The 17,870-nt window shown below is 48.8% G+C and overlaps 5 protein-coding genes across 5 annotated transcripts in view; all 5 read right to left on the reverse strand.

Moving 5' to 3' along the window:
- Nucleotides 1–3: 3 nt before the first annotated feature.
- Nucleotides 4–896, reverse strand: LOC128726191 (chymotrypsin-2-like). The gene is made up of 3 exons (XM_053819984.1): nt 842–896; nt 217–782; nt 4–153 (listed from the first exon to the last, which is right to left on the reverse strand). Exons 1-3 carry the CDS (start codon nt 894–896, stop codon nt 4–6), a joined length of 771 nt encoding a protein of 256 aa, XP_053675959.1.
- A 650-nt stretch (nt 897–1,546) lies between these two features.
- Nucleotides 1,547–3,460, reverse strand: LOC128724682 (apyrase-like). The gene is made up of 3 exons (XM_053818403.1): nt 3,101–3,460; nt 2,177–3,026; nt 1,547–2,109 (listed from the first exon to the last, which is right to left on the reverse strand). The coding sequence occupies exons 1-3, from the start codon at nt 3,458–3,460 to the stop codon at nt 1,658–1,660; spliced, it is 1,662 nt and encodes a 553-aa protein (XP_053674378.1). The 3' UTR covers nt 1,547–1,657.
- A 926-nt stretch (nt 3,461–4,386) lies between these two features.
- LOC128724683 (apyrase-like) lies at nt 4,387–6,218 on the reverse strand. Its single transcript, XM_053818404.1, has 3 exons — nt 5,871–6,218; nt 4,959–5,808; nt 4,387–4,890 (listed from the first exon to the last, which is right to left on the reverse strand). Exons 1-3 carry the CDS (start codon nt 6,216–6,218, stop codon nt 4,436–4,438), a joined length of 1,653 nt encoding a protein of 550 aa, XP_053674379.1. The 3' UTR covers nt 4,387–4,435.
- A 372-nt stretch (nt 6,219–6,590) lies between these two features.
- LOC128724132 (dnaJ homolog subfamily C member 22) lies at nt 6,591–8,109 on the reverse strand. Its single transcript, XM_053817897.1, has 3 exons — nt 7,548–8,109; nt 7,260–7,464; nt 6,591–7,185 (listed from the first exon to the last, which is right to left on the reverse strand). Exons 1-3 carry the CDS (start codon nt 8,107–8,109, stop codon nt 6,708–6,710), a joined length of 1,245 nt encoding a protein of 414 aa, XP_053673872.1. The 3' UTR covers nt 6,591–6,707.
- Nucleotides 8,110–15,046: 6,937 nt separating this feature from the next.
- LOC128724130 (potassium voltage-gated channel subfamily KQT member 5-like) overlaps nt 15,047–17,870 on the reverse strand; it is an 85,816-nt gene continuing 82,992 nt past the window's right edge. The window contains exon 20 of the mRNA XM_053817895.1: nt 15,047–17,628. Coding sequence (XP_053673870.1) covers nt 17,407–17,628 — 222 coding nt within the window. The 3' untranslated portion in view covers nt 15,047–17,406. The remainder of the gene's footprint in view (nt 17,629–17,870) is intronic.

Consider the following 17,870-nt stretch of genomic DNA (forward strand, 5'->3'; position numbering starts at 1 on the left):
GATTTACGAATTGTTAGCAATCGTGGTCCTAATCCACTCGTGATAATATGACACTCGCGCGTAAGCATCCGGATATCCTTTGGCGCACGGCACACCGAAGTTTACCAGCCCAACCAGCTTGCCCTCGTACACGAGCGGACCTCCGGAGTCACCCTGGAAGTGGAACGAAGCATTACAACGTGGTGTCTCCTGTCGACGGATGGATCGCTTACTCACATTACACGCACCCTCGCCCTTCTTCGTCAGCGTGCAGACGTGCCCGATGTCCACCTCTCCGGTGTTCCCGTGCAGACGTTTGCACTGCTCGTACGGTACGTAATTCAGATCGATCGTTTGCAGCTTGTTGGGGATGGGTCCACTTGTGGATAGCCGCCCCCAACCGGTCAGCGTGAGTGTCGCATTCGCCGGCAGCTCATGCTCCGAGTACTCCACCGGTTGGACGAGATCGTTAAACTGTAGCTCGGACTTTAGCTTCACCAGTGCTATGTCGTTGTGGAACGTAGGTTGGTTGTACCGGCTGTGGATGAAAAACTCTCGCACTTCGTAGCGCTGGCCACCAGAGTTCAGCAGATTCGTTCCGACGAGCACTTTGATGGATTTTGGCTTGCTTCCCTGCACGCAATGGGCGGCAGTGGCTACCCACTCGTGCCCGATGATGGCTCCACCGCAGGAATGACCAAACGTGCCCTGTAGGGACACCTGGAACGGTACTGAACCGGGCTCGGCATCGGTACCTCCGACGACCCGCGTATCCGTTCCGTATTCTTCCGGCGTTGGATGTGCTGTGGAAGAACCTTAAAGTACATTCCAGTACAAGATGGACGGCAAGTGAAATCCTTACCGCAAGTCAAACACAACACTACACAGAGCGTTGTTATGGATAGGAAGGACTTCATGATGCTAGTTTTATTTCTGGCTCTCTAACAACCGTTCAACTGTCGGTTCGCTGCCGAATGATGGTGGTGCTGGCCATTTTTATACCGGAGTTTTGTGACTCCACAAAGAAGAGTACCCGGTGGCACTCCGTTGGATTGCCGGACATGGTAGTTGAAGAGATAGTAGCTCTTAAACGACTACTTTCTAGCACTGCGAAGAAGGGTGTCAAGAGTCGAAATGGTGCCACACCGGACTTCCTGAAGATCTTGAGGACAAGCGCACCCGGCTCCAAGCGATTCATTTTAAATCTCACTTCTGTGACGGGACACTCTAGAGCAACACCGCCCACATAATGCTGCTATCAGTCACTAGATTACCTACCGCAGCTGCTTCGCAGGGGTTAAGTGTGTTTTCTATTGAGCAGTTCGATAACGATCCGATAAGACGCAAGCCCTGCGTCACAACTGCGTCTGTGGCGGCATAATCGCTTGTTAACGAAAGCACAGGATATGTTTATTCCCTGCCGAATTATTCCCATTCATTCGCGTGGCAGCCACGGGGGCGTGATAAATCATGTTATCGCCGATTGATCGTGATTAATTGGGCAATTTATTAACGCTTGAACCGTGAATCGCAACGAACCTCGACAAAGGAGATAAAGTAGATGACAGTTTTATTACTTGTTTCATGGTTTGATGATACGATGTGCTAACCTACACCTTTCCGCGGGGAGGTTTTCGGTCCCCCCTGGCAGTTCGTCGATGAACTTGAGACGGTGCTGCTACGTCAGAACCTTAATTCTCCCATCCAACCCCTGGTACACCGGTGACCGATCTCGGACGTAACTCTCGAACGCCTCCACATCAACCGCTCCCGTAACTTTTCGTTGGCCGTATCGCGTGAACATCGTGAACCCATCACCACCTCCCGCAAGGAACGAGTTCGTTATGACGCGATACTTCCGGAATGGTTCCACTGGTTCGTACCTCGGCACGGAACACTCATGGCACAGCACGTCCAGCGCCAGGACACGCTCCCCGATCGGGTTGGTGACGTTGTACAGCACGCGCAACCCGGACACCTGCAGCATGTTGGCCCCATTGAACCGATCCTCGTCCCAGGACTTTTCCACGCTGTACTCCATCAGATCGATCAGATGGTCACCGCGCATGTCGAAGCACACGAGCGCGTTCTCGAACGGCAGCACCTCGATGAGGTTCTTGAAGGCAAGATCTGTTGTCGCACAAAAAGGCTCATTAGCCACAATCGAAGGGTCCGTTTTCTCGCCGCCCATACGTACCACCTGGGAAAAGGCCCACTCGAATGCCACCAACGGCCAGTACAGCAACGGCCGCATACGTCCATTGGCCCGGTTCGGCCCGCGGAACAAATGCCGCCACCATCGAGTCCGCGATCAAACTGCCCAAGTTGCACTCACCGAACCCACACGGACCCTTCTGCAGCTCGACAGCCGTCGCACCGATCTTCCGGTTGCCGATTTCATCCACCGACACCTTCCACGGAAGCAGCGCCTCAGCAACGGCCACATCCGGCACAACGTCGGTGCTCAGGTACACCGGATTACCCTCCCAGCGCTGGATGACGCCCTGGTCGTCGAAGTACAGCACAATATCTCCAACCAACTTGGTGTAAGCGGACGCCTGCACAATCAACACCCGGTGACCACCCGGTTGTGACACGACGGTCGGGTACTCGGACACCGGAGTCATCGGAATGGTCGGATGATCACCGGTGTACAGGAAACTATGCGAATGACCCCCAACGATGATGTCCACCAGTGACCCAACATTGGCCGCTATCTTGCGATCAACGTCGAGGCCACAGTGGGAGAGCACCACGATGATATCACACCCAAGCTCGGTCAGATGTTCCGCCTCAGCCCGAACCGTTTCCACCTCATCCTCGAACGCCAGCTCGCCCGTATTAGCGATGGTGTCCGTCGTGCTGAGAATGACCCCGATCAGGCCGATCTTACGACCACCGCGCTCCAACACCAGGCTCTTGCTGAACCGGTTAAATTCCGGTTCCTTGCTGTTGTCCACGTTCACCAGCAGCACCGGTGAGTTGATCGCTTCCAGGAACGGTACGACCCCCTCGACGCCATTATCAAACTCGTGGTTGCCGATCGTCTGCGTGGGAGGACGATAAAACCGTGTTAGAAGAAGTAGTGAACCCGCACAGGACACGTTCACAGGACACGCACCATCGCGTCAGCCGGCAGCATGTTGAGAAACTCCGCCGTCGCATTCCACCGGTGAATGTTGTACCAAAGCGTGCCCTGGAAGTTGTCACCCGCATTCAGGTACAACGTGTTTGTCCTCTCCGCAAGCAGCTTCTTCACGGCCGTCACCGTCCGGGCGTACCCCCCGATACACGTCTCACCACCAGCCGTATCACACGTGACACTGGCCTCGTTAACCTCCTCGAATCGTGCATGGAAATCGTTTATGTGTACGATGGACAGCGGAAACAGCTGCTGCTGACCGCACGTGGACACCACAAGCAAGGCCAAAAGCCCGACGCTGACCGTGAATAGACGTGGCAGAAACCGACCGTGTACCATCCTCACCGGAGTTCGTTGTTTGCTTTGCAAAATCTACCGCAAAACTGGCACCAGAGTGGGCGAACGAACGAAACCTCGAGTCCAAATCTCGCCAAAGCTCCACTCCGACACGCGGCTTACAACTACGCCCCAACTCACTCGCACCAACAGCACAACGACCTAACGTAGTAGGCCGTTTTCATTCCAACCTGCTTTAACAGCTGGCACGTTGATGTGACGGGGGGGGGGTGGGGGGTGGGGGCTGGGAAACCCTTGCACAAAACCCACCCCGTTTTTTTTCCATTCGTCATTCGGCTCCGATGGCCGCCAGGTGGGAAGATTTTACGTTCTCCCCTCCCTACGATTGATTGTTTTTAGCCGTTCAGGGACGGCACAGGGAGCTTTTGAGCCATTCCGTCTTACCCCGGTACAGATAGTACAGGTGGGATTTTTTTTTTTCGCAACAAGGAAGACAAAACACGGCAATGATGCTCCAAATCACGCCCTTCGCATGTCCAGGGACCGCTTCTTCAGCGGCTTGTGATCCCCGACGGACGATAATGTCTCGCCGATTGATCCATCATTCTGGCCGGGTTGACGGAGCTTACATGAGGGATGGCTCCACCGCCCGCTCGCTTCGCCGTGGGGAAGATAACGTCGATTGTCTTAAAAACGGTCCCGGGGATGGCGGGCTTAAGCAGATAAGATACTTACCGGTGAGACGACGCCATTTATATGACCCCCTGGAAGACTGGATGGACGGGGAATGTAATGATGGGGCGAATTTTATTGCATTCTTACCATTCTCTGTGTACGTCGGTAATTGATGGTACACGCGGGATGGCACAATGATCAAGATCGAGACCCTTCGTCACAAAGACACAAGCAATACTACGTGCGGCATTATCGGAGGTTCATTTTGAAAATTGAAACTAATCTCTCGTTTATTCTGCGATTCCCTTCAGTTTGGAGGGGGTTTTATTTCATAGGCCTGCTTTACGTCAGTATGCGAATGCGTTCCTCGAGCTCCGGAGCGACGGGCGAGCGAGCCTTTACGTAGTTCTCGAACGCCTGCACATCATCCACCGGTGCGACGACACGGTTTCTACCGTACCTCGGGAAGATCTCGAAACCATCGCCTCCCTCGGCGAGATACGACACGGTGACAACTCGGTACATGCGGAATGGTTCGACTGGAGCGTATTCCGGGACGGCACAGTCCTGGCAGAGGGCTTCGACGGACAGCACGCGGTAACCGATCGGATTGGTGACGTTGTACACGACCCGCAAACCGGACACGTGCATCAAGTTCTTGGCGTTAAAGCGGTGCTCATCCCACGACAGCTCGGCACCATGCTCCAGTAGACCGATCAGTTGATCACCTCGTAGATCGAGACAGATGAGTTGGTTCTCGAACGGGAGCACTTCAATCAGGTGCTTGAAGGAGATCTCTATGTGTGGAATGGAGGAAAATTAAAACCGGCAAGCATAGCTTTAGGATGATTCTCCTTTAACTCACCTCCAGGAGCTAAGCTTTGACGGATGCGACCAACAGCGATCGCTGCGATCGATGCGTACGTCCATTGGCCCGGTTCTGCCATGGCCACAAACGCCTCCACCATCGAGTCAGCGATCAAATTCCCCAGGATGCATTCACCGAAGTTGCACGGTGGCTTGAGCAGATCAACCGCAGTCGAACCGATCATGCGCTGACCAACCGCATCGACCGCCATTTTCCATGGTACGATCGCCGCCATTACTTCCGCGTCCGGCACAACGTCGTTGGCGAGATAGATCGGATTACCCTCCCAGCGTTGGATGATACCCTGGTCGTCGAAGTACAGCACGATATCTCCAACCAGCTTCGTATAAGCGGACGCCTGTACGATCAACACCCGGTGGCCATCGGGTTGGAACACCTGCGTCGGATACTCGGATGCGGCCGTCATCGGAATCTGCGGATTCGCTCCCGTATACAGGAAGCTGTGCGAATGCCCTCCAACAATGATGTCCACATTCGGGCCCGCATTTGCCGCTATGATGTGGTCCACATCAAGCCCGCAATGGGACAACACCACGACGATATCGACACCTTCAGCAGCGAGCCGATCAGCTTCCTGACGGACGGTTTCCGCTTCATCCTCGAACACCAACGCTCCCGTGTCGGCCATGTTGTACGTCGTGCGAAGGATCACCCCAATCAATCCAATCCGGCGACCATCCCGCTCGATCACCATCGATCGGCGGAACTTGCTGAATGCGGGCTCCTTGGAGTTGTCGACGTTCACCAGCAGAACGGGTGATTCCAGTGCTTCCAGGAACGGTACCACGCCGGCAATTCCATCATCAAACTCATGGTTTCCAACGGTCTGCAATCAATAGCTAAGGGTTAGTCCGCGAGCATCATCGACCTTCTAAACTCCGCACTTACCACGGCATCCGCTGGCAGCATGTTAAGGAAAAACGCCGTCGCATTCCACCGGTGGATGTTGTACCAAAGCGTCCCCTGGAAGTTATCACCGATGTTCAGGTACACCGGGTTCGTGCGCTCCTTCAGCAGCCTCCGAACGATGGTAACCGTCCTGGCGTACCCTCCAAGGCACTGATCCGCTGCACTTTCATGCCTTGGATCGCACGTGACACTAGCCGTATCGATCTCCTCCCAGTGCGCGTGGATGTCGTTGATGTGGATAAGCGACACCGGGAACAGCTGGTCATCCGCTGAAACGAACGCCAAAAGCCAAGCGAAACACAACCAACCGACCAGTTTAGGCTGCATCTTTCCACCGTTGCTGCTCCGATCGAGGGTTTGCAAGCAAGTGAGCGGGCGATAAAACACCGTACCTACTTGCTACCTGTCGCCCTGAGGCACCGGGAAAATTCTTCGTTCAAGTGGCCCTGAAAATACCCACACACCAACGAAACGGGGCACAGATAGACCATGAGATGGGTCGGTACCTGCGCTCGAAGGTCGAGATACTGTCAAAATGGGAATAATTTTGCGAACCGGCTATTCTTCTCGGACGTGCGTGCTATCAACGCGTGATAAGCGGCTGTCGAGTTCACGTGGGATTCAACGATCGAGTGTGACATGATTTCTCACTTCACCTCAGGAAAGCATGGACATTGAAACCCGTTCCTGCCTTCGGTGAGTAATATGTGTATGCTTTATTACTATATTCAGTGAAGCCCTTCCAAAGGGCGTCTCGTTCAGAGTCCTACGCGTCCTATTTACAAGCCACCCATGCTTTTCATCCCGCAATCGCTATTACAATTCGTCAGACTTTTTGTTACGCTGGCGGCGCTTCCGACGCGTCTTGCTCAGCACCTCGCAAGCCTGCTGGATCTCCATGAAGCGCTCTTCGGCCGCCCGTCGACGACTCTCGTCCTTCACCTTATCCGGGTGCGATTCCTTCGACAGATTGCGGCACAACGTGTTGATCTCGTTCTGTGACGCTGTCGCACTGATCCCGAGCACCTTGTACGCGTTCTGCTCACCATCGGCGTCCATCGAGTCGATGATCTGCTTCCAGACCTCCGCCCAACCGTTGTGTTTCGCGAACTGGAGCGTATCGTGCAGTGTTTGCTTCAGGTCCGTCCACCAGGGTGACTTGAGGAAGTTGTACAGCGCCTCGTGGACAGGCACCTCGTCACCTTCGCTGTCCGTGATCGTACCGTTAAAGTACACGAAGCAGCCCCAAAGTGAGAGGTAGATCACTGCAGCCGCGGTCAGTGTCACCAGTCGTCTGCAATGGAAATGTCACGGTATTAGTCCTTCATCCTGACAGCTGGTTCAAGTAGTCCTGGTTGTGATGCTCACTTTGCAAGGCGCTTCCGTTTGGGCACCTCTAGGTTCCATTCTTTCGAGAAGTGGTCGAATGCAAACGCACTGCAGAACGCCATCGCCGTGAACCAGTAAGCCTCGTCCATGACGAAGTACCTCGTAAGGTACGAACCATAGGACGCCACCAAACAGTGCCAGAAGACACCCTTCTCGCGACCCATGTTGCCAACCGTCCAGACACCTGCGTTAAAAAAAAAGGGGACAGAGAGAGAAAGAGCATTAAAGCGTACGAGCTTTGCCAAGGGGTTCGTCACTGTCACTTACCCAGCGCGACACCGAACGGGATAACCCAATGCAGAAAGCCCCAATCGAGACCAAAGAACACGGCTTGTGGGATCGCAATCATCACCATCTGACCCCACCAGTACCCGATCATGATGGCGAGCAGAAAGCGCCCGGTCGAGAACGGTGGTTTCGGGTTCGTGCGCAGTTGCGCGTTGAACTCTTCCACAAACCGTGGGTCGTCATTGGCGTCACGGACCATGGCCGGTATTTGGAAGACTTCTGCGATCCATCCAACACCGAAGTAACCGAGGGAGCTCCACCAGATGAATGCACGACGATCCTGTCGTAGGTAGAAGTGATGGACACCGAACAGGCCACCGAACAGCCACAGGATGTACGCGGTCAGGACGGATTTGCGGCCGTGCGTTTCAGCATCCGAGGATGGTTGCCATTTGAGCGTGCGTTTCGATGAGGATTGCTTCTCTTCTTTGCTGTTGCGTCGAAGGCGCGCCCTTTCGGAGGTGAGTTTGGTGTGTTTGGATTTGGGGGAGTCGGTAGTGGCCGCTGCCGCTGCCGGGGATTGGGATAATTTTTCACCCATTCTTGTGTCTTTATCTGCAATTTGGTGGAGGGAGAAAGGACATTTAAAATAGGGCACACAACACAACACACATACACATTGTTTAACATTTTGTTTAGCATTTAAATTCACTATTTATGATGGTTGCATTCTTTGTATTAAATCTCACACATTTTGCACAGTATCAGTGAGAGTTTTTGATCCTGAAGTTCAAACCTTTAAACATTCGCGTGCTTTTAACTCTCAACGCGAAAATTTCTTCTAAAACTTTTCCCTGGTAACGTGGTCGTCAACAGAACCACTTTACGCTCGCTAGGCTAGGGCAACTTTCTTCACCACACGCAATCCACAAACCGTTTGGTCGATCACTGGCACAAGGGCAGATATCCTGCCCTAGGGCTCGCTCGTACACGTCGCGCGCGTACACCTAGGTTTGCGAATAATGCACGTGCGTAAACACCACCGCCAGCTGTTGCGCGTTCACGTTTGATAGCATAGTTTTTTTTTCAGTTTTCTCTTTTTCTTGTGTCTCGTTTGTTCGCTCGCGATTACCCATTGCGATCGAGACACGTCGCTGATAATCGATCCGGTGTTAATCTAGCAACCGCAACCGGAACAGCCGCATGGAAGATCGCAAGATCGTGGAAGTAGAGCACCGGACGTTTGCTTTGTACGATCGTCACCTTCGAACATTTAGCTTGACCCGAATCGAGTACCACGGCCGGGAGTTGGTTTGATTCACAACTTTCACTGGGCGCTGGCAAGTGTGTCACTGAATGTCGTGGGTGCGCATGTTCGCGCATAGAACGCCACCGAATCACGTTGTGGTTTTTTTTTTGCTTTACTTCGCCTTAGGCGTACACACTGTAAATGTCGTTTAAAACAATACCCGTACCACGTACAGGTATACAAGCGAGTACTTTTGGTAGTTACGAAAAAAAAACGGTCCGTTCATGATCGTGCGTACGACCGATCGGACCGTAACGGAGGCATTATTTCCAGCATTATGCTGTCTTCTACCACGTTCTAGCATCCCGGGGTTAGACCGTTTCTACCCGAGCAGTTTACATGATGATGATGATGATGGTGATGACGGTGCTGTGGATTCCGGAGCGGCCAGCAGCAGCAGCACTGTTTGTTGCTTCTTATGCTTTGTTCCATGCTTTCGCTTCACCAACATCACCCGCTGGAGTGCGTCTCGGGTTGGAAGAAAGTACCGTTATTCGGCACGGTTGTAAAGTGCCCGCGATCGTGCTTACACGCTCACGATCGCGATCGCTGAAAGTCAACGGGCGTATTTCGTAAAGTCACTTTAATACTCACCTGAATATCGGTTCGTGGGGTTGAAATTTCGGTAGTTTCAAATAAATAAGTCGGCGAATTCAGGTGATGCTGCACGTATTACCGCGACTGCGATGCATCCGTGCGATCGGTCGACGATCGAATGCACTAACGGAAATGAGATTGGTGAGCAGGTTGCCGCTTTTCGCTTCGCGCTCTCTCTCTCTCTCTCTCTTTCTTTTGCTGTTCTTCCAGTGAAATGGGAGAGAGCTCAAGAGCTAGCCATGGATGAGTCAAGAGCAATTCCAGTGGCTCGCAACGTGGCGAAAGAAGGCTTAATGTTGTGTTGAAATTTTTGGCTATCGCAAGGCAACTTTTCTAAGTTGTTTTACAGCATCCACTGTAATGAATAAGCTCTGAATGGCACGCACATTCTTTTATATGTCATCAAAGCCAATCGCCACCTTAAAGTTTGCCTAATTATAATTCAAATTGTTCCCTAGCACCTTACTTTACCTTCTGGCGTCGATATTACGAAGATAAAGAAGTAAGCTCACTTACCTATGAGGGAGGTAAAGAGTACGATACGTTTTTTTTTTCATGGAACAAACAGAAAGAACATTATGTCGCTTGATTCAAACGAATTATACAAACAACAGATAACGGAAGACATATATTCGACGTAGAACGTGCTCATAAATAGCGAATAGCCAGCAGTGAGCACTGCAAGAATGTTAATCATTGGGGTATAAAATTTTCTCATACAATTTAGAGACAAAACCACAAAAGTATAAAAAAGTCTCAGTAGGGTATTTTAAGTTAGAGATGAAAATTTTCTTGACTGAATTGTGGCTACTGGGATCCTGAGTTTTTGTAACACAATAGAACCGTGATGTTACCCTGCAACAAGTTTGAAACATTCACCTGTAGGTGGCGCCACCTACTTAGGTGTTTGAAATGAAATATTTCAAAGCTATGAAGCAGTTTGAAACGTTTCAGTCGTTTGCTTTTCAAGGAAAAATTTTCCCCAATATTTCCTCATTTTCCTCATTAGTTTTCCTCGCTATTGTATATATGCAATAAATGAGCATGTTATTTGCGAGTATATTTTGACGCGTTGACGATCACTGAATTTTAACGAAAATTACGTCGACAAACCATAAGCTATTAAAAGAAATTCCTCCTCAAAAGCAACACGAGAGCGCTCCTGCGAAGAGGTAGTGTTTCTTTCGATAAACCCTTTGTTGATGATCGCGGAACTGGATCCTTATCAACTAGACCGTTTAAAGATTCCAGCATGGCAAAAACACTACACACAGCATCATATTTGTCCACTACGATATCTCTGTTTATTATAATAAAGTTTTGATAAGTGTTGAGTTTGGTTTTCCACACGGCCCGGCCTGCACGTCCTGCCTGTGCCGATGCGAAATGGTCGCGCACTGCATATTTGCGTGTCGTTTAGGAGCGTTCTTGTGATGGGAAAAATGTACACTGTATTCCGCACGCTTGCCTTACAACGCCATGCGAGCGCTTTCCCTATCGCTTCTCCGTCAGGAAAAATCGTTTCCTCGTTTCGTTTTTGGCCAGGTTGCAGTTATATGTGTCGTTTGTAGGTGTGTTTGGGTTGTGTGTTGTGTCCGTGTCGTACTTGGCTAAGGGATGTCTGGGGGTGAGGTTACTAATATGTTGCCCGCTCTGTACGCTACCGTTGCACTCGAAGCAGCGCTTCAGCATGGCTAATCGTAATAATGTATCACATTTTGATAATGACGAAACGAACGGCAAAACCGAAAAGATCTCCCCCTACGCGAGGGGGAGGCTGTTGTTTAGTGTTATAATTGAATTACGATTCGATAAACCGCTACGGTGCGCTGCGTCTTAATGCGTTAATAGTTTACAGATTTGCGGCCCGGACCGTTCCGGTTACGCGCCCGGATGGGGGCCCGGGGGTTTTATAAATATAGCTTCCCGCTTCGCTATCCGCTGGCCCGTCTGGCATGTCTTATAATGTAGTGTGATCCTATCGTGCAGCCTAGCAGCCATCCGCTAGTACCACCACTAGAACGTTTGTGTACGGGACATTTCCCAGTCCGGCACGATGCACTTCTGCAGCCTCCACTTGTGGCGCTTTTCTTTGTTTTTATATAATTTTTGCTAATGTGAGTAAACGTTTGCCTGAACAATTCTACTATAATCTGTTTCGTGGGACGCTTAATCATTTAATTTAAATGGCGAAACAAATGCGCTAGTGGAAGCAGGTTCATTTCTTACTATAGTAAAGTTTTGTTACTTGTTCTTTTAAGTTCCATCGCACCTGCACCACTCTTATAGCCTCTATATAGTAGTCTGCGGGTTTGCCTTTTCTCTTACCTACACGTACGTTATGTACATCCTCCAGCTAAAAGAGGGGAAGATAATATCATAATGTTTTATGTTACATTCGCATACGCTTAACTTACTCGACCTGCCTTGGCAATAACGAATAGGGTTGAGTGTGGGACTTGCTTGCTTACTGTATATGTTATATTTTAACTTGAATGTAGTGCACTGCTTTTCCTACTGCTAACAATAAACCTCACACAATGTAAGTAAAAAGAAAACTAAAAAGACACGTTTCTACGCATTTTCCGCTTTTCCTACGAGTTAATATTCAATCCGTGCAACGATAGCGAGGTGTAGTAATATTGGAACCTATGCCAATCAAAAAACACGCCCCTACATGGGATGGATTCGTGCGCTATGCAAGAGAAATAATTGCATTTTTTTTTGTTTAAATATCGCTATTCGAGTACGTGAACGTTTTTCGCTATCAATTACATTATCTACTACATGCGGTAGGGTTTGCTTTTATTCTTATGCTAGAGGAGCGATCCGTGAAGCTTGCTCTTTTGTGTCCACCATTGTTTTTTTTACATTCTCCTACAATCCTCGAAGTGGTTGGTTTTTTTTCTCATATATTTTTTCCTCCTACACTGTTAGTGAATTGGCCTCTCAACGCTTGTGTTGTCCGTCGTCCTGGAAGCTGGACAGGCACACCTAATCGGCAAGCAGTTTGGCTAGTGCAAGCAAGCTTTAAACACAAACCTTACTGCATAGGTCCTTCCGTAGCGGAATGTAGCGAGTGCTTTACTTATGTTGGGGGCTTTTAGTGTAACTCATCCTCCCACGTTTACTAACTGTTCATCGTTTGACTATGCTGTGTTTTTGTTTTTACCATTATTTATTTCATTTCTTAAGTTTAAGTTTATGTAAAGCTCTTGTACCATTTTCTGTGATCCCTTTATTTTGATGTAAAGTTATCATTTATATTCAAATTGTTTCGAAAGTAATGTAAACGGGTGACAGAAGTGTGTAGACGTGTGAATTTGTGTTAGAAAAAAGGATGATAAATTGGTAGAAAGATGGTTAACAGACACAAAAGCACAATGAGAATGAAAAAAGTGTCAAATAGTTCAGAACGAATGTTGATAAGGATATGAAAATGACAAATAACAAGCGATAGAAAGGCTTTAATGGAATTATAGAGTAGAAATACTGTTTGGTGTGAGTGAACGGTGAAAGGCTGATGAAGTTGTACCGAAACCATACTCTTGAATACGTCTGTTGATGTTAAGGGACACATATAATAACGATTTTTTTTCAACAAAGCAATGTTTCCTTAAGTAAAACTTGGTTTCAACTACAATTAATACGTTCCGTGGGAACTTGCAATCGTTTCATCGGTCGACTGGTGTCAGCTTACATTTATCTACGCCTGTCTCTTCCTCGCGATCTACCACTATTACTGATCTCCGTTCGCCGTGAAAAGCGACCACGAGACGAGAATCATATTCCGCAACTGTGGGTATGTCCAGCATTTTGTTTCTCCGAATTTCTCCGATTAGTTGATAAAATTAGGTGACTTGAAGCTCACCAAAGCCGGGCCTCGCTTCAATGCTTTGTTTGTTAAGTGGTGGGACCCCTTTGCGCTACTAGGAACTTTTCAACTGAACAGACTCTGCTGGAAACGTAAGGGACGGTTTTGTTAGATATCATGCGTTTTGTGCTGTACGCCTAGCATCGCTTCGCTTAGAAATGTTTGTTTGTTTGTTCGTTTTTTGTCTTTTTTTTTATTGAGTGCTACGTTGTCTACTCTACTGCGGTTTGCAACCTCTAAAAACCACCTAACCGTCGAAATCGAGATACGGAAAAAGGGAAACGGAATCGAATCGACGATCATGCAACGAATAACAGCAAAATATCAACAGTTTATCACTGGCAGGAATGGATAGTCCCAAGTCCGCTGGTAACGTAAACCCTGGCGACAGTTTCAACTGAAGCAATGGAGAATCAATGTCCTACTGCCCGCCCGCCGCATTAATTACTAGATTTTTTTACTTACCGTAATATGTGTGTTGGATAAAATATGTTTTTTTAGCACGCTTACGTGCCCTAACCTAGCTCCACACCGCACGTTGCGCCGTGTATGTGGTGAGTTCTTGTGCGTATGAACGGCCCTTATCTAAGACGATTCTTGACGAATGGTCTCTTACTCCTTAACAGTAAAGCCTCATATTGGGGGTGTAAGAATATTGGGCTGGTGACCGAGCACCAGGCTATGTACAACACGGTTGCTGAAACTGGCCATTAAAACTGTGTTTCCTTTTGATCAGTGAAATTTACAACGTTTTATCCGTCTCTTGGTTGAGTTTTGTATCGCTCTATATGTACATTGTTTAACAGCCTTACGTCGCTAACAAACCGAACGAGATCGATCAAACCAAGGATGAGAAGAAAAAAAACACACACACAGAAAAAGTGCAAGTTAAATGTGTTTTCTTTTACGGTTAAAGGGAAACCAAATGAACCAATGATGCTAAATTAAATGAAGAATAAAAATGGCTTCATAAATACCAAAACATATGAAAAATAGAAGACAAATGCGGTAAAATTAAAAGAACAAACAACAAAACAAACTGAAAAACCCATAATTCAAGTGATACGTACGTTGCTTTATTGAAAAATAATATTCAAAAACTATAACCAGCAATATTCACGGGTGGAGGATCGCAACCTAGAAGATCAACGCAACTCAACGCGCTTACAGGGAAGGAGACAATATCAATGCATTTCAATAGAGAACCGATCCGAACGTTTCTAGTGGATAACTCTAAAACATCGCTAAATATTTACGTGCTAGCCTTACCGTGCTAATTAGACTACTTACGTTATTTATCTATGCCTCTACCGTCGGTGACTTTTACGTACGTTCGCTCCACCGCTTCAACCGACAAATCCCGTGTCCGTGTACGGACGTGAGCTTTCAGTGCGAAGCCCCCTCACGCGACGCCAGGGGTCACAGATTCTGCTTAATATCACTAGTGTATTTTGATGGCGTTTGTCCTAGTATTTGTATTTGTTTTTAATGATCCTTTTTCTCTCTTGCAGCATGGCCATTGATGGCGGACAGCTTGCTGCGGTTCGAGCGCTAGTTCCTTTCTAATCGTCGCAGCGGTGAAAGTGTTTGTCCCTTTAATTTTCTCGCTAGTACATTTTTGTGTTCAGCTTCCATTGCCGTTCTCTTGTCTGCTTCGCTACTCGTTTATTATTGTCTTCACTTGTTTGCAGTGATGTTTGCGTGTGCTGTGTTTCCCTTTTCCTATTTCATTATGTCGGGGCTAATTTTGTTTTCTGATTATTTTTTTCATCTTATGTTATCCATTGCAACGAAGAAACGGGGAAAATTTAGAACGAAGCTAAACGGGCACAACACATACGGCCTAACTTTGTTCGCCTTCGCATTGTCCGAGATGTCTTTTTTGCCATTTGGTTGGTTTGCCATTTTGCTCCAAGTCTTTGCTTTACTTGCTTTTGCGCTCTTTTTACCTTCCCTTGCGGCCATTATTCTACACAGTAATTTTGTTTGCAGCGCAAGCAATCGAGGAAACAAATGTACTTCTTCAACTCTGCGGGTTAATTATGTGAAGCTAGCCCGAATTCGAATCTAAAATAACAATCGGTTACTTTTGGATCTAACGTTTTGCCTACGTTGGTGAGCCACACATTACAGGACGAAACGCGTGTGGCTGCGAGTTGGCCATTTCTTTGCCGTCACTTTTTCCTGCTGTGGTTTTTTTTTCTTGGGGGGGGTGGAGTTTAAACATTTCGTGTTCTGTTGGGTTCCGCTGTTCAGCCTAGCCGTTTCTAAGATTAATAATTGACATTTCTTGCTCTTGCGCCCGTTCCGCCCCGAACCCATTCCGAAGCCCCGTCCGGGTCACGCTGAATGCTGAGTATGAGTTTGATCGTTCGTTTGCTTTGAAGTTTGATTTGAAATCTTTCTCGCCACGTCTTTCACCCCACATTCCGGGAAAGGGGTGGCCCACACGCTCCCTTAACGCTATGAAATCCTTTTTTGGCCGTTTTGTGTCGTGTGTACGTGTCCCGTGTCCCGCCTGGGTGAGCTGGTGGGTGCTTTTTTTTTGTTCTCTCTCTCTCTCTCTCTCTCTTGCCCTCTCTCGTGTTCGTCCTTTCGCTACTGACTGCACGCCTACGTTAACAAACTCACGTCGCTAGACACTGACGCTAGGAGGATACAAAGTAGTGGTATAGAAAAAATGGCTATCATTAAAACTGTAACTGCTTGCACTCCCTGGTCCCATCTGGTGATGCCTGACGGGTGCGGTTGTTGCATTTACAACGCGTGCGTGCTTGACGATGCAATGCGTTCGTTTGCGTTCGTTTGCGTTATGTCGGCTCGAATGCGCCCCCTAATCTAATCGAACGGTTGCGCACGCTTCATCCTTATTTGCTTGCTACTTTATCTGCTAAATGCTACAGCCCTCGCCCCGGCTGGCGAGGAGCACACGAGTTTAGAGGGTGTGTTGTGGAGGATTTTGAGCATATTTGCACAGAATTTAATTGTGCCCTCGCGCGACACAATCGTGATCGAGGGAAACCAAAAGAAAGAGAGCGAGAGGAAGTTAACAGCTTTCCTGGCGGGTTGCAATCTGTTCACGCCGTTAATTTTGTTGTTGCTACTTGTGCGAAGGTTAATCATTAATCATAAAATCACTTCCGGTATGAGTGGGGGCTTTTCTTTTTGTTGTTGTTGTTGTCGGCAAGCGTTCACTATCACTACGCGAGCGGGGTTTAGTCTGAAGCGAAAGCAAACGGTTCTAGCGCGATTTTATACACGATGCACCTTAACTATATGTTGCGTTTTTCCCGCTCTTTCCGAGTGAGCTTTTAACTAAGCGCGTCGCCGCGTGTGCGTACATGAGTGCGGCGCGTTTCTGCTAATAGGTTGATTTACTTTTGTTATCTTCTTCTTTTTCTTCTTCTTCTTCTTCCTCATTTAGCTACTACAAGCTACAAGCGGTCGTGCCGGTTGGAGGCGACGAGCGCAAACATAAAACCGTAATAGAGGAGTAGCGGCTAGTACAACTAAGCAACATGCGCGATGGTTACTGTAACGAGTGTGTGTGTGTGTGTAGCACCAGTGTAGTGAGTTGAGTACAGAGTTGTAGTTCCGGATCCGGATCCGAGAGGAAGGAGCGCGACGAGTGGGTGGCCACCGGGCGATGGATACGATTTACGGGACCCGATCAACAAGAAAATTAACATCTCATCCACCATTTCCCGGCCCGCCGAAGGTTTTTCTCTACGGTGCGGATGCTACGACTATTCAACAGCAGAATATATGTATGTATATATATATGTATAGCGGGCTTTATGGTTCCGTCTTCTAGGCAGGACATTTGGAGGCGCATGAAATCAGGTCTCTAAGAAGTGGTTTCGGTTGGTTCGCGTGGATGCGTGTTGCCTGGCGTATGAATACCATCCCGGCGTGTGAAGATAAAGCCGATAAAAACGAGCAAAGACGATCGCACGGCGAAGAAGCAGCTGGCCGTGGTGCAGGAAGCAGCTGAAGCATATGGCACCGAGGGTGAGAATGGCCGGGATGGCGAACCGAACCCGGCAGGGATGGTGGTGCTGCGTGAAGAAGGAGGTGCAACCAAAACTGGCCACTGGGGGGGATGGTTTCAGCCATTCTCATGTATCGTCCGCAGCACCGTTGCTCCTCGCCGAGCCGCTCATCTCGGGATGGAGCGAATCCATCGTAGCCCCGCTTGGGCCGGTAATGGCCAGCATCTGTTGCTGCTGTTGCTGCTGCTGCTGCTGGAGCTGTTCGCCTTCATTGTTGTTGGCTGCCGTTTGCTTCGAGCGCCTGTACTCCTCGCTGTCCATGCGGTTGAGCTCGAATGCCGAGCTGACCTGTTTGAGTGCGGAAGAAAATGGGGAGGGCGCATTGTTTAGGGCAGTGTTGTTGCGTTACAAAGACGAAAAACGAAAGCAGCCGCGTCCGGGTGCTGACCCTGTGGCTCTTTTGCAAGGTATGCAAAAAGGAAAATTTTAATATTCTAGCACAACAATAGACTCACTTTTATTCATTTCCGAAAAGCTTAATAGGAGTCCGTTGTACGAGTTACGCATCCACCCCACGGGAGATTCACATC

This window comes from Anopheles nili, chromosome 3 (assembly GCF_943737925.1).
Source record: "Anopheles nili chromosome 3, idAnoNiliSN_F5_01, whole genome shotgun sequence".
Lineage (NCBI taxonomy): Eukaryota > Metazoa > Arthropoda > Insecta > Diptera > Culicidae > Anopheles > Anopheles nili.

Coding starts and splice junctions, on each gene's coding strand:
- LOC128726191 (XM_053819984.1), bottom strand. CDS start 896: ATGAAGTCCTTCCTATCCATAACAACGCTCTGTGTAGTGTTGTGTTTG. Junction 783..841: donor AGTGTTGTGTTTGACTTGCG/GTAAGGATTTCA, acceptor GTTCTTCCACAG/CACATCCAACGCCGGAAGAA. Junction 154..216: donor AGGGCGAGGGTGCGTGTAAT/GTGAGTAAGCGA, acceptor TTCCACTTCCAG/GGTGACTCCGGAGGTCCGCT.
- LOC128724682 (XM_053818403.1), bottom strand. CDS start 3,460: ATGGTACACGGTCGGTTTCTGCCACGTCTATTCACGGTCAGCGTCGGG. Junction 3,027..3,100: donor TGCTGCCGGCTGACGCGATG/GTGCGTGTCCTG, acceptor CCTCCCACGCAG/ACGATCGGCAACCACGAGTT. Junction 2,110..2,176: donor AGTGGGCCTTTTCCCAGGTG/GTACGTATGGGC, acceptor GTGCGACAACAG/ATCTTGCCTTCAAGAACCTC.
- LOC128724683 (XM_053818404.1), bottom strand. CDS start 6,218: ATGCAGCCTAAACTGGTCGGTTGGTTGTGTTTCGCTTGGCTTTTGGCG. Junction 5,809..5,870: donor TGCTGCCAGCGGATGCCGTG/GTAAGTGCGGAG, acceptor TATTGATTGCAG/ACCGTTGGAAACCATGAGTT. Junction 4,891..4,958: donor TCAAAGCTTAGCTCCTGGAG/GTGAGTTAAAGG, acceptor TTCCACACATAG/AGATCTCCTTCAAGCACCTG.
- LOC128724132 (XM_053817897.1), bottom strand. CDS start 8,109: ATGGGTGAAAAATTATCCCAATCCCCGGCAGCGGCAGCGGCCACTACC. Junction 7,465..7,547: donor CCCGTTCGGTGTCGCGCTGG/GTAAGTGACAGT, acceptor TTTTTAACGCAG/GTGTCTGGACGGTTGGCAAC. Junction 7,186..7,259: donor AAACGGAAGCGCCTTGCAAA/GTGAGCATCACA, acceptor TTTCCATTGCAG/ACGACTGGTGACACTGACCG.